The sequence below is a fragment of the Chenopodium quinoa genome, unplaced genomic scaffold (genome assembly GCF_001683475.1).
Source record: "Chenopodium quinoa cultivar QQ74 unplaced genomic scaffold, ASM168347v1, whole genome shotgun sequence".
In the NCBI taxonomy this organism is placed as follows: Eukaryota; Viridiplantae; Streptophyta; class Magnoliopsida; order Caryophyllales; family Amaranthaceae; genus Chenopodium; species Chenopodium quinoa.
Window position 1 is genome coordinate 2,107,505 of NW_018744996.1, and position 14,476 is coordinate 2,121,980.

General features: G+C 32.6%; 2 protein-coding genes across 3 annotated transcripts; one reads left to right on the top strand and one right to left on the bottom strand.

Moving 5' to 3' along the window:
* Nucleotides 1–53: 53 nt before the first annotated feature.
* LOC110707287 (DTW domain-containing protein 2-like) lies at nt 54–4,859 on the bottom strand. 2 transcript variants are annotated; one of them, XM_021885302.1, is made up of 3 exons: nt 3,815–4,859; nt 2,615–3,050; nt 54–722 (listed from the first exon to the last, which is right to left on the bottom strand). In XM_021885302.1, exons 1-2 carry the CDS (start codon nt 4,191–4,193, stop codon nt 2,653–2,655), a joined length of 777 nt encoding a protein of 258 aa, XP_021740994.1. In that variant the 5' UTR covers nt 4,194–4,859; the 3' UTR covers nt 54–722; nt 2,615–2,652. The 2 variants fall into 2 exon arrangements, with proteins under 2 accessions (XP_021740994.1, XP_021740995.1); XM_021885303.1 differs by lacking the exon at nt 54–722 and having other exon boundaries at nt 2,373–3,050.
* Nucleotides 4,860–7,152: 2,293 nt separating this feature from the next.
* On the top strand, nt 7,153–11,604 carry LOC110707290 (protein N-terminal glutamine amidohydrolase-like). Its single transcript, XM_021885305.1, has 6 exons — nt 7,153–7,327; nt 9,090–9,195; nt 9,714–9,791; nt 9,963–10,090; nt 10,247–10,371; nt 10,891–11,604. Exons 1-6 carry the CDS (start codon nt 7,272–7,274, stop codon nt 11,046–11,048), a joined length of 651 nt encoding a protein of 216 aa, XP_021740997.1. The 5' UTR covers nt 7,153–7,271; the 3' UTR covers nt 11,049–11,604.
* Nucleotides 11,605–14,476: the final 2,872 nt, after the last annotated feature.

The following is a 14,476-nucleotide window of genomic DNA, read 5'->3' on the forward strand; positions in this document are numbered from 1 at the left end:
TATGATTCTGTATTGAACTAGAATATTAGTTACGTAATAATTTCTCTTTTTATCAGTGGAATAATGTGTTTTGATTAAAATGTAGAAGGAAATTATGGAGAGGAAGAAACAACTGGCAAAATATATTGAAAGAATGAACAAAGTTTTCATCAGTATATAGTGCTATTGTGACAAGAGTGTGAATAGTATAATAGCCCAGAAATAAGATGATGTGCAAGATAATAATAAATCAGCATCGAATCACACTTCCCAGACCTTATGTTGTAGCAATAAGCAACTCTTTCCTTCAATTTTATTTCCATAGATTCCTTCAGAGCAAGCCAAGTTTATATTGTCATCTTTCCTAACCTCTGAAAAAAAACAGAACGAAGAGTGGAGCCATTTCCTTCTCCCTTCACTCATGTGAACTGCGTACAAGTATGAAGAGTGCCTTCACCATTCAACTACCGAAAGTCGATTTACTTGATTCAGCATGAAAAGAAAGGTGCTATGGTAGTTGTATAGCTTCTCTATGTTCTGAAGATATGTGATTTGAATTCCACATGAAAAACTTGGATCTCTAATCAGTATTACTACAATACTACTCTGAATTGCAACAATGAAATCTTTCAGGGTTGTCTTTCAAGTAAACGAAACACATTTCCTGCAATGACCAAGATACAAGGTTTTGCCACTCGCAGTTAAAAACCACTTTGTTATCTAACCTCTCACCATGCTTCAATCTGTAAGCATTGTTCAAAAAGGGTCAATTAGAATGAAAAGGATAGATAAGAAAATTACCGTCATTAGACTAGCTATTTGTTACTTGAACAAAGCAGATTTCATGGGCTGCAGATAGGCTTAAAGGGAGACCAAGAGCATCAAATAACATCCACAAATAATCACAAGTATACAGTAAGTTAAGCTGACAAGTAGCCTACATATAATGCGGTTTTAACAGAAATTACGATGCGTGATGTGCCAGGGTGATAAACTGATAACAAGTCAAGACTGGGGTATCCCGGTCCCACTGACTCAAACTTGATCAACCTAAGCTCAAGCCCGAGTCACGGGTTCCAACTAAGAAAATAATCTTTCGAGTTACTAATAGTTTGTAGCTAATATTTAGCAATGTTATCAAGTGCTCTGCTCATTAGTAAAATCTACTCATATATTATACTGCCTCCGTAAAAGTGTATATGCTCACAACTGCTTAGCTCAATTAAGTCTTGAGCCAAGCTTACCTTTGCCAGGCTTTGACCAAGGCAAGCTTGAGTAGCTTGCAAGCATGCTAGGTTCATTATTACCTCTAAAGGTGCCTACAATGGAAGTTAAAAAGTATCATGTTGTAGCCTGCAAGCATGCTAGGTTCATTATTACCTCTAAATTTGCCTACGATGGAAGATTAAATGTATCATGTTTAATCCAAAACTAAAGGCAACTTTTGTTCTAGTGCAATCATGAAACAAAATAGCCCCCCAAAAATCAGCTTGGGAATTGTACAGCAACAAAATCAAAGCCTTGTTTCCAAAAAAATGGGGTTGGCAGCACGAATCAATAATACATCTCATGTGGTCGTCCACAAAGATCCTCTTCATTTGCTGCTATCTAGTGTTACAAGTTCATGTAAACCCACTTCCTCCGTACATGCCATTTTTAACTTCATCCATTCAAGTCAGCTTTAGTCTGCCTCAACTTCTTTTGAAATCTTCATAATCCCAAACTTCCACCTCCCTATAGGTGCAAACTCTGGCCAACTTTTCACATGCCCAAACCCTATGTTACTTGGACTCGAGTACCCATGTCCGACATGGACACGTGTCCAAGTGTCCGACCCTGCTATTTTGTAAAAAATTTCAATGATTTTGAACTAAAATGAAGTGTCCAAGTGTCCCACCAATGTCCAAGTGTCGAGGGTCCGACACGGGTACGTGAGGTGAAATGAAGAATCCGAGTAACATAGCCCAAACCAATGTAGGCAATTCTCCCTTACCTTAAGCTCGATTACTCCAACATTCTTTTGAATATCTACATATTTAGATATTCAATTTCTCAGGGTGTTCACACACATCTGTCTCACTATAAGCATCGTTGTTACACTCATCTTTTTAAATGCCCACCAGTATAAAACCAGTCTAATTGTTATCCTGTAGACTTTCTCCTTTAATTCTAACCAATTGGCATGCTACGGTCGCATAATAACTTAGCTGCCACACTTAATTCTATGAATCACATCCTGATCAGTGTCTATATTTCTTTGTAAAATTGATCTGAGGTACTCAAAAAACTTAGCTAATGACTATCTCCTTACAATCTTATGTTACAACATCCTCACTCCTCTCTCTTACCAAAAGGAGACTAGACTGCTTGAAAATTACTGGTTCATAGAAATATTCAATAAAACAAAACGTTGATAGAATATGGATGTCTCCCAAAATTTTCTTATCCTTGATTTTCAAGGAAAGAGAGGGAAGGAGAATACATATATTGAAAATTTCTTAAACAGGAACAGATTCTTCACATTCAGATCTGATGCATTCTAAAAAAAAACTAGTAACTGGAGTAGATTTTTACATATTCTTGTTTCAATGTAATCTATCAAAGAACAAAAATTCAATAATTGATATTCACTGACCTGCTGCTTCTATATGTTTTTCCGCACCACACCCTTCTCTAACACTTTTTCCGTGGTTTCACAGTCTTTAAGTAGCAAGCCTGTAGACTAACCATCGACTTCAAAACCTCAACCAGCTTTGCTTCTATTTCTCCCCCAGATGGCTCAAGAACTCTCAAAGCTCGAGCAACAGCTTCCATGGTACTCATGCACCCTTTAAAAGGTTCCTTCTTCAGGATGAGATCTGAATCATATATGGTCCCACCACCAACCTCAAAATCACAATCAAAACATACACGAGTAGCAAATTTTGATATAAATGGGAGACTCGCAAACATCATCTCCTTAGCATGTTTCCAAGTACCGTCAAATACAATTAAAACAATCCCATTTGTGCACGTACTATTCAATGATGATCTCCACTCATTAATTTCTATCGAAGGCATCAATTCCGTGCCTACATTAAAAAAAATTAAAATATTAATCGATGGTGAAGATTATGTAAATCAATTGCAGTCCACAGCTTTAGTCAATTCCACTTGATCCATAGATATATCTTTTTTATGTACAAAATTTGTTGAAAACCTTTGCATAAACCATAGTATTATACATTCCTCACAAAAATCAACTCAAAAATTAAGCACAAAAGAAATATGAAATATATAATTTGTACAATCTTTTTATTTTTAACCGATGTTCCTTTACTGCAAACGGTATATTGGTTTTATGCAATTGAAACAAGGCATACTTTGATTAAACGACAATATCTTCCATTATGTTCATTTGTTTGCATAATATATTCTTCTAATGAACATGTTCATAAAGTTATAAGATATGTTATTTACTTAAGCAATCACAAATACGAGTAATTATTTCAAAAGAAGCCGCACAGCTAGCATCATGCACTCGCAAAGTCGCATCCACCTATTGAGACATTCCCTCAAATTAAAAAAATGTAACTCAATTAAAGCAATGTCGTGAGAGAGTGAAAAATACTAAAACTACTTATTTTCGAATCATGCAAGACGAACTTGAGTTTGGTAAGACCGTAAGACTAGGACACTAAGATTATCTAGTTCAATGCCATATAACTATATAAACATTAATAAATAAAAAAATTATTGAATCAAAGAGTCCAAATTACAAAATTCACAAATTCCATACTACACAATATACATTCTCTCACCAAAAATTAACTCAAAATTAAGCAAAAAGCTATACCTGGAAAGAGAAAGACTGCGCGACGAATAGGGTCAAATTGAGCTGAATCATTGATTCCATGATAGAGAGAATCAAGGGTTTGCGAGGAACCTTCGCGAAGTTTCCGACCAACGATGATTTCGCAATTTTGGAGGCATTTTTTGACAACTGGAACTGTTGCTAATTTTTGGCGTTGTTCGTGAGGATGTTGTAGAATTACTATTTGGGTGGTGGTTGATATTGGATTTTGTGGTATTTTATCGCACAGGCAGACGTTCACCGGGCGGTTGCAGCCGCCGGAGCATATTTTCCGGCGTGTTTCGTCGGCGTCGGTGAGTGTTTGTGTTGCAGTGAATGGGAGTTGTTCTTCCATTTGTTGAGTTATGTCGTCATAACTCATAAGCCCATTTGTTTTGAAATGAAGTTTTGGGCCAAGTTTGTAACTTAATTCCTTTTTTTATATATATATTTTTCTTTTTCAGATTTTTTATTTTAACTTTTTGTTTTTAAAACAATTTTTCAAATATTTTTGAAATGAATAGGGCAGTTAACGCGCGCGATGCACGCCTCATAGCTAGTCGTATCTAAAAGTTCTTTCGGTTTGATGTTATTAGTATCGTTAATTAGTGAAAATATGTAAACAAATATTTTTAGGGGTATAGATGTCCACACGCTATTCTTAAGAGTTCAAAAAAAAAAAAACAATTAACATTAATGAGGGCAAACATTTTTAAGGCATAATAGTCTCACATTCTTAGCACTGTTCATAAGCGTTTACTCATACTTTTTAAAAGGTAGGGATGCAAATTAAACTTGATGATAGATAGATTGATTAGTAGTTATTTATAGGAGCGGGTCTCAGTTTCTCTAATTGAATGTTTCTCCAATGACAAAATTGGTAAATAATACTATTCTTTTGCTGTCGACTCACCTTCTTCCTCTCGTCTGTAAAGAGCTAGCTCCATTTCCTTCTCCTTTCTTCAACCTTCCTTTTTCCTTTCTCATCAGCAATGGCGGATGAAGTCCAACACCACAACAAAACACCATGTTCAACACCACAACAAACCTCAACCCCAACATTGTACTCGTGCCAATGCATAAGCTGTATCACTTTAAGAAGGAAAATAATACTCCCTTCGTATTTTATTACTTGCTCCATTTCTTATAAGCACGTATGTCGATGCAAATCATTGATCAGTAATATCTTTAATCATCAATAACTATAACAATTGAAAATTAATAATCTTTTCATTGAGATGATTCCAACAAGTATCTACAAGACTATAATTTTCCTTACATATAAATATTAAACATTAGTCGAAGTAGGTCAAATAAATAGTGCGTGCAAATGGAGCAAGTAATATAATACGGGGGGAGTATTAAACTTTTATTTATTATCTTTATTGAATTTTTTTGAAAATATTTAATTACTCGATTGATATTGATTGAAGATAATTTCCCATTTTTTTCTCAGTTAATTGATATGTTACAAAAAGTATACTGTAATAAATTTTGTTTGTGATATGATGAGGCAAATGAGGTGACACTATGAGAGAGGAGTATTTGGGTTTTGCTCTACCCTCATTAACCCCCACTTTGAAATATCAATATAGATATAGATTTGGTTAAATCCGATACTTTTACATACTTATCCTCACACTTTGAAATAATAATACAACTAGCTTAGGACCCGTGCCATGCACGGTTATTACTAAAACTTTATTTATTGTTATCTTAATCATAAATAATAAAAAAAAATATAGCAATATATATCAACCTTTTTATGCAAAAATATACATCAAGCTTTATTTATGTAAAAATATACATCAAGCTTTATTTATGTAAAAATATGCATAAAAATTTGAGTACAAAATCAACAAAAATATCATAAACCTTTACAACACAATAAAAAATTTATAATAAATTTTGTCGATTTGTACTCAATTTTGTATGTCAAACCATGATAGAATAAATACATTTCCTTGAATTTTATTAATAAATTGTTAAATAAATTAAATTATCTTGATTATCGATTATCGATTAATTTTAAAACTTTGAATGATTCAATATTGTTTATATGAAAAAAGTACAAATTATATGATCAAGTAAATATAAAAATAAAACATTACTTATATATTTGCATTGCAAAGTTTCATATGCATCTTTTATACGTTCTTTTTAGTGTGTGTATTTCACTATGTGATCCAACATGTAATATACTTTATTTAAAATTATATTTAATTTTTAATCATATTAGATATAATCTTTCTTTATGGTGATGATAGTAAATTTTGCTGACAAATTAAAATTGTCATTTTTATGTATAGAATTTTATATGTATTTGAAGATTTAATTAAAAAAAATTATATTAGCAATATATGGAATAGTATAATTTTTGGTGATAATTTTGACATATTTTCTATAATACAAATGATATGAATCTTTTCTTTTTTATTATTACATGATAAAACTATGATGCTTAAATAGGAAGGTTATATTATAATAATATGTTAAATATTATTCTAAGAAGATTTGGGCTAATAAAAAATGGCATTGGAGGGAAAAAACAGAACCAGAAAGTGACACATGTCATTTTTGGTGTTTGTTTTAGTATTATGTAAAATGTAATTGATATATAAGAAATAATATGTACTCCGTAGGATATACAAAGTAAAAGATATAGAACAATATGTAAAAATAAAAAAATGGAAAATATGTGAATATTTTTTTAGAAAGTAAATCACAATTATATGATTTAGTGAATATTTTTTGTAAAGGATGTGAATCAAAATTATTTAAAGAAGTGAATATTTTTTGTAAAGGATGTGAATTAAAAAAAAAGGTTTTTGGAGGGAACTAAACAGCACCAAGAAGTGACACGTGTCATTTTTTGTGTCTGTTTTAGTATTATGTTATTGATTGATTGATTATTCTTATTCCTATTTTCAAAGTAAATATTATTTCGTACCATTTACCCCAAAACAAAATTTCTCATTTTAATCCCCACTAGAGACACTTTGAGTAGTCTACTATAAAAGGACTTTGATCGTATCTCAATTTCCTTTTTTAAGTAGACCTTAATACGGAGGGAGTATCATGAAGATCAATTTGTATATTTCTAACCGCTTGTACCAATTTCACAAAAATATACCAAGTTAAGTTTTGTCTAATGGTAAGGGTTTCGACTTCTAACCTTAAGGTTGGGGATTCAATCCTCACTAGAGACACTTTGAATGTGGGGATCCCTTATCCTTCCCATTCACTCTCAAAGTGTCTGACTCACAAATATCGGACCAAAAAAACCGTAAGGATTGGGGTACGCAACATGTTTTAAAATACCCAAATACAATTGGCCAATGGTATGTCGAAACGTTTGGGTCGGAACAGGTAAATTGCGAAAATCAAAAGCGCAACACAGCTGAAGTTTCCTTTCCTTTGGCCTGGAGAACATTCCTGGTTGAACTGAGTCCAGATTTCAATGGCTTCGCAGCAGGAGACAGAGACATCCCAGTTTGATCACACTCCGCTTTACTGGTATTTCATCTCTATCTTTTTCAATTTCTGTAAATTATCCGATTCCCTGTCAATTTTATGCATAATTTGATCATTTGACCTTGATTTTACTTACTTTTTTTCTTCTAATTTTCTCAAATGTAGTAGTATAATGTTTATTAATTGATTTTTAAGATTTATGAGTTTCTTAATTGATTCATTATGCTGAGAATCAGACGCTTTTATTTGATTTTTGCTTTGATTATTTGCATTTGTTATGTTATGTAACATTGTTATTGGTCTGATGGTTGTTCTCTATCATATATGCACAATTGTAGTTATATTTGCGGTTAATTTGACAAATTAGGGAAGAAATTGGTATCAAAATTAGGGATTTAGGGATGTAAATGTGCTGATAGAAGCCAGTTCTGGACTGTTTATGTTCGTTTATTAAAATTAACTGAGCTTGAACATAGTCGAGGTTTGTTCATGTATTATTGAGCGAAATCGAGTTGGTTCTCGAGTTCTAGGTAATATTTAGATATGTTTTACTTGGATTTTTTTGGTTGAATGATGGAAGGATAAATTTGTTAAAAATATCATAAACTTAGTTTAGATCATTAAGTATGTCGTGTTTGACCAATCAAATTTCACAGGGAGGACAAATTTAAAATGTAAATGTACTCTTATAATGCAAGTAATTTTCGTGCAAATTATGTGATCATTATGCAGCCAAGTTGTTCATGAACATTAACTAGAAGTGTTCAAGATGTATTCAATTCTATGCCGAGTTAGAAAAATTGTTTTTAAGATTTATGAGGAATTGATGAAAAAACAGTTAAACACTAATGACTTGAATTCCTAAACTGTACAATACATATTACACACAAGTAACTCAAATTTTAATTATTGAATTACAAGTAGCATGCATTTCACTTAAAAATGAAGATTTTTTTTAAAATGACTCGCGTGTCGCATCTAACTTGAAAAATAATTAGGAAAAAAAAATGATTGGATTCTCCATTTTCATATGAGAATTTGAGATGCTTGTTCTATTTAGTTTAATTGTTGGAAGTTTAGGTTAATTCATATCTTGTGAATTTGTGATTCATCACTCTCAGTTGTTTTGATTGATAAATTAGGATGTTATATTTAATGTTTTTTATTTTTATTTTTTTGGCTTATTTCTTGGATAAGGTTTTGTATAAGCAAGGCTAAATGATACAAAAAGCTTTCTATGGAATAGACAAGGTTCATAGGGGAAGGAAATGCCTATATATGCTTTATTTTCCTTTTTCTAATCCACCTTGAATGGGAATCGCTCTTGGGGAATTATTAACAATTTAAGTGTAATCTACATTCTAATGTCCTTAGTAATGGAACCTCATCCCTGAATGTGTGTTTTTCTTCATAAATATCCTTTAACGCCCAGTACCACCCCCTAATGGTAATGAGTGATTATGACGATTTTTAGAGGAAAAGATAAAAACTGGGGTGAACTAGCATTGCCATGAGAATAAACTATGATTTTTCTTACAAATTGAAATCCAAGCTTATTCCCATTACCACCATATATAACCACGAATAAATGGGCTTTAAAGAATATCAAATTTTTTTATTGTCATAATTTGCTCGTGTTACACAGTGTTTAGAAACTTTATGACATTTATATAGAAGTATAGATCTCAAATTTTTATGATGGAACTTCTTGGAATCATCAGAATATCTAGCAGCTTCTCTCTCTATCTATCTATCTCTATCTCTCTCATATTTATTTATTTATTCTTTATTTTGTTTTTGGTAGCGAGGAGAATGTGTACAGGCTTTGCAAGAAATTAAGTTCAACTGGGGTTGCAGATACAGAGGCTTCTGATCTTTTTGTTGTTTTTATATCTAATGATAAGAAACAAGTATGTTTAACATTTTTACTTGGTCCATTACTCTCCTTTTCAGTTTCTGAAACGGGCTCTGATCTTTATTTAGTACATAAGCCCCTTGTTATGTGTACAGTGGATAATGGACATGCTATTGAGTACATTTATTTTAGTTGTCTTAATAAGTTGCTCTAGTTGCTTATAGATTTGAGATTATCATTTATCATCATACTTAGCTGAAACCTGATGTTTAGACTCAGTTCAACTATCCATGTTAGATACTTCACACTCTGAATGAGTATGGAGTTATAGACACTTCATTATTGGCTGAAAATGAGCCTCTCTCTCTCTCTCTCTCTCTCTCACACACACACACACACTCACACACACACACCCACACACACACACCCCTACGTGTGACACTCATATGAGTCAAAGCATCATCATAGGCTGTATCTTTTTCAACATGTTATCATTAGGTACTGCCTTACTGAAGATGAAGGGAGATTTGAAGTGTTTATAATGATAGGTGTTGATTTGGATGTTCGCTGTAGATTCCACTTTGGCATCAGAAGGCCAGCCATAGGGCTGATGGGGTTATTCTCTGGGACTACCATGTAATCTGCATACAGGTGATATTTTTCTTTCACAGTGATTCTTGATTGACATTACTGCTTGAGAATTTTTATTTATTTGTTTTATATATACTATTTATATATATTTATTTTTTTATGTAGGGGTGCTGCTTCACCTCTCTACGTTGAGGATTGATTTTGAACTAACATATTTACCTCCTATTGCAGAAAAAAGAAAATGAAAAGCCTCCGCTAGTATGGGATCTGGATTCTACTCTTCCATTTCCTTCTCCTCTAGCATCATACGTTGCAGAAACTTTTCGTCCATCATTTCCGCTCTTTTCTGAGTTTCGAAGGTGTGCCAATTTCCTCTTAAAAGACTAGCTCCCACTTGTTTCTATTTTTTTTTTTTTTTTTTAATATTATAGAAGACATTCAATAATATGGAATTATGCACCAAAAATGGCCAATATAATGATTGTTCTGAAGCAGTTAGATTTTTCATTTTTCAGATTTTATCGAATTGTACATGCTCCCATATTTTTCCGCTGTTTTGCTTCTGATAGAAGACACATGAAGGATTCTGATGGGAATTGGAATGCCCAACCGCCTCCATATGATCCAATAATTGCTGAAGGTACAATATATCGCATCAGATAACTTTTATTATTGGCCCATTGCCTTATGTTCTCGAAACTTCAGTTTTTATAGTGTTTAAGAATGCTACAATTGTCTGTTGGCCTATACTAAAATGGGATTTGAAGTGAACACAAATTTTTCCTCCTGAAATTATAACTTCATATATGCCAAGAGAGCTCATTCTACAATCAACCAATGCGTCTCATGAGGCTTCTATCTTGCCCTGTACTACGCATGAATTAAACCGATGTTTCATGATTAATTACCAGAACAGCCCAGCATGTTCAATCTTATTATGTGTTTGTCTGAGATTATGGTAAGATCTGCTTTAAAATGTAAATCTCTTTGCAATATAGTACTTCGTACGTTTAGGATTGGTGTGGTGGTGTTCTCCCTATGATATATCAGTCAGTAAGCAATCATAAGTTCTTCTGATAGCTCTTAATACTTGTTAATTTATTCTTAGGTTCATGACTAGCTGGACCATAATGCAATTTTTCTTGTCCTATTCCTGTAGATGGAACAGTGCATAACCTGAATGAGTACATGGAAATTCGCAGCGTTGATGCTGTACCTATTATAGAAGCTGATTTGGTAAATGCTGTAAAAAATGAACAGCTCGGCGTGGTGGTAAATGAAAAACAGATTGAAGAATTCTTCACTCTTCCTACATGAGCAATTACGTGGTGTGCCATTCCCTTCTGAAGCTTGTACGGTGTTTATTATGATGTATGTGTCTGTCGTGATAGACTTCTAGTTTTTGAAACATTCACATTTAGACTTGTTAATTCCTAAATCCGTCCGGATTTAAATGTCAGACTTGTCGCGTGCTAGTTCAAATTACACTTGACAATTAATACTGGAAGTACGGTGTGTTAACAGAGCTGCTACATTTTTTGGGAGAGGAGAGGACTGGTTGTGGAATTATTTGGTGTCTTTTTGGGACTTCCAAGATTTGTAATTGCAGTCATCTATGTAAGAGGAGCATCGGAAGCGTGATATACACATAGAGGAGTGTAGTTACAAATCCTGGGATGAATCAGTTTGCCTGAATAGAACCACTTCTGAGTTCTGACCGTCTTCTGGTAGCTGACTGAAAGTTAACTGTGTAATGTGTTAAATCAACTCTATGTTTCACTTTGTAACGCATGTTTTGGGTACAATTGAAAATTTTATTGTGATACTGATTACTTGAGAAATTCCACATGGAATCGGACATTTTGACATGTTACATGTATCCTCTCATTTATGTTCGAAGCCTGTGTCTTAATCGTGCTGAGGTTATCCTACTGTTCTGTGAGAAATTAGAAGGCATCTTCCAGATGAACATAAATATGAAGATGAATATTCGTACATAGGCGCTTTCGTTGAGTACCTCTTTTGTATTGCTTTGTGTGTACAATTTTGGCGTAATCACATGTTGACATGTTCTTATCACAGTTTGTTTGGACATCATCAGATGAGGGAGTAGGACATGGGGTGTTAGTTAATTGATTGCCTTACTTGTCAAGTTTTTGAATGAAAATGATTTTCTTCCTATCACAGTTTGATTGCGTGCTTATTTAATTGATTGCCTTATTTTAAACAAGTAAATTATTTATAAAAAATTAAGATTTTTTTTTTTTTTTTTTTTTTTTTTTTTTTTTTTTTTTTTTTTTTTAACAACAATAAAGGTAACATTAGCATAATTGGATGTTTGACAATTTCCTCAATAAAAAAAATTTATATGTTTGAAATTCAACTAGTTTTATCCTGAATGATGGCAAGAGTTTCTTTCAATGTGAATGTTACCATATTCGAGAGGATGCAAATAGGTCAACTGAGTAGTGCTAGTATGACATTATTGATGACGGATATAGTAGAAGATGCAGAGCGATATCAAAAAATAGTCGTAGACTCATAGTAGATTACTTTTTTTTTTTGGTGTTTAGAGAACCACAAGGACGGAGATGAGAATCGATCCCAAGAATCCCTGAAACTAGGAGGGAGCTCTAACCACGTGAGCTATCCCCCACTATCTCATAGTAGATTACTTCATAGTAGAATGAGGAGTTTTAAAAAATGTGTAATATGTAATGATGTGTCTACTTGTATTATCTTATCTCTTTATTTTGGTCATTGGCGATATTAATTTGCGACAAAAGTATTAGTGTTTTTTTTTTTTTTTTTTTTTTTTGACAAGACAAAAGTTTTAGTTTATCCATTGAACTAATCGTCAAAGGGTTTTTTTTTAGTAGAGAGAGCCACAAGGATAATGATATAAACGAAATTCGATCTCATGTTTTAGATACCAAGATTTTAATCATTAAATTAGTTGATGTCCACTTTATAATAGTAAAACAACCAATATTTACAATGAAAATTTGATATAAAGGATTAAAACAAGCAATATTATTCCATAGAGTAAGAATATGTTAGAATCCCTGATAATGTACGAGGTTAATTACCCAGTGCTACAGTAGCAAAGCCCTTGAACAAAGCGGGAAGCAAAAGGGAAGTTGATGATTGGGTGGAATGGTGGGGTCAATCCAGGCAAGCAAAGTAGTTGGTGCTTGGGTCCTCCTATAGTCCTACTTTTAGAAAGTCCAGCTAAATGGTTCAACAGAATGTTCTCTATTTTCCCTTTTTTGCTTCCTGTGGTTCACGTTCACCGGTTCCGCCGCATTTAGCCGTATATTTTTCTTTTTAACAATTGTTTAAATAAATACTCTATTCGTTTCAAAATAATGGTTTATGGTTACAAATATCTTTATATAAAAAATACCGGTATAGTAATAAAATATTGATGGTTCCATACTAATAAGTAGAAATTATTGTAAGTATTCATGAACTTACGAAATATGCTAGTGTTGTAAGTATTTAGGAAGAGAGTATTATGTAAAATGTTATTTTAGTTATATATATTGATATGTAATTGTAAAATATCAATTTTTTATAATTACTACTTAAAAATTTACATTAAAGTAATTGATTTTTTTTTGTGCAAATATTAAAGTAATTGATGTAAGATTTAAAGTTACAATTAACAAAGATAAGGGAAAAAATGCTGAGTAATTAAAACATTTAAAACATCCTTTATGACTGACTCCCCTTGTGATTTATGTAATTAAAACATTGGATAAGAATTAAAATTGCATTAATGTTTTTGTTTTAGGAAAAAATTGCATTATTGTAAATAAGGTAAGACTTTAGTTCACCTTGTTTTTATTTAATTTGATATGAATTCATTTTTTCTTATCTAAGCAGATGCTTAATTTTTTTTTAATCTGATTTGATATGATTGCTTGATTTGATATGATTGGACTAAATTTTGATCTCCTATGTATGCTAATTCATATGGACAAAATATGATTACAATTAACAACCTTAATCCAACCATTTGATTGATATTACCTTAAGTAATAGTACAACGTATGATGCGTATTAGTCCTATTTAAGAAAATTAAGGATTCCTCCCTCTATTCGAAAGATTGTTACGTTTGATGATTTTACGCAGTTACTAAAGAAAATAATATATTGGAAAACAATGAGCAAATGTCACATATCAAGTGGGATTAAGGGCTAAATACAAGTTTCTCAATTGTATGTTTCTCAAAGGGGCGCTCCCTGTCATCAGAGGAAAATTTGTGGGCATTTATGTCATTTCAATTTTTTCTTCTAGTTAGACAACGTTACCTGTGAAGGTGTACATGTTAGTAGTGGTAGAGTTTATACCCAGAAGTTGCGGATACAGGTATTTCTATTTCATTCGAAGAGCATCAGTGGAGGGACATAACACCCTTTATTTTTTTTTTCTTTGTTCTTAGCGTTTTCGTTTATTTAGGTGGTGAAGTCGTCGGAAATGCAGTGGACATATTTGTGGAGATGAAATGTTTTGGAAATGGGCCGGAGGTGATGGTGGAAGATGGGTCAGGATGAAGATGATGTAGGTGGACAAAAACTCAAGCTCCTTCAACGAATTTTTGCTATCGGAAGAGGAGGAAGAAGAAGAGCGAAGGTGGATGGAAAATTAACAGTGTTAATTCAGCAAAAATTATAAAATATTGTAAATGTACACTTATTTACATTTATGTCATTTGAGAAAATGAGGCTCCTTTGGGATT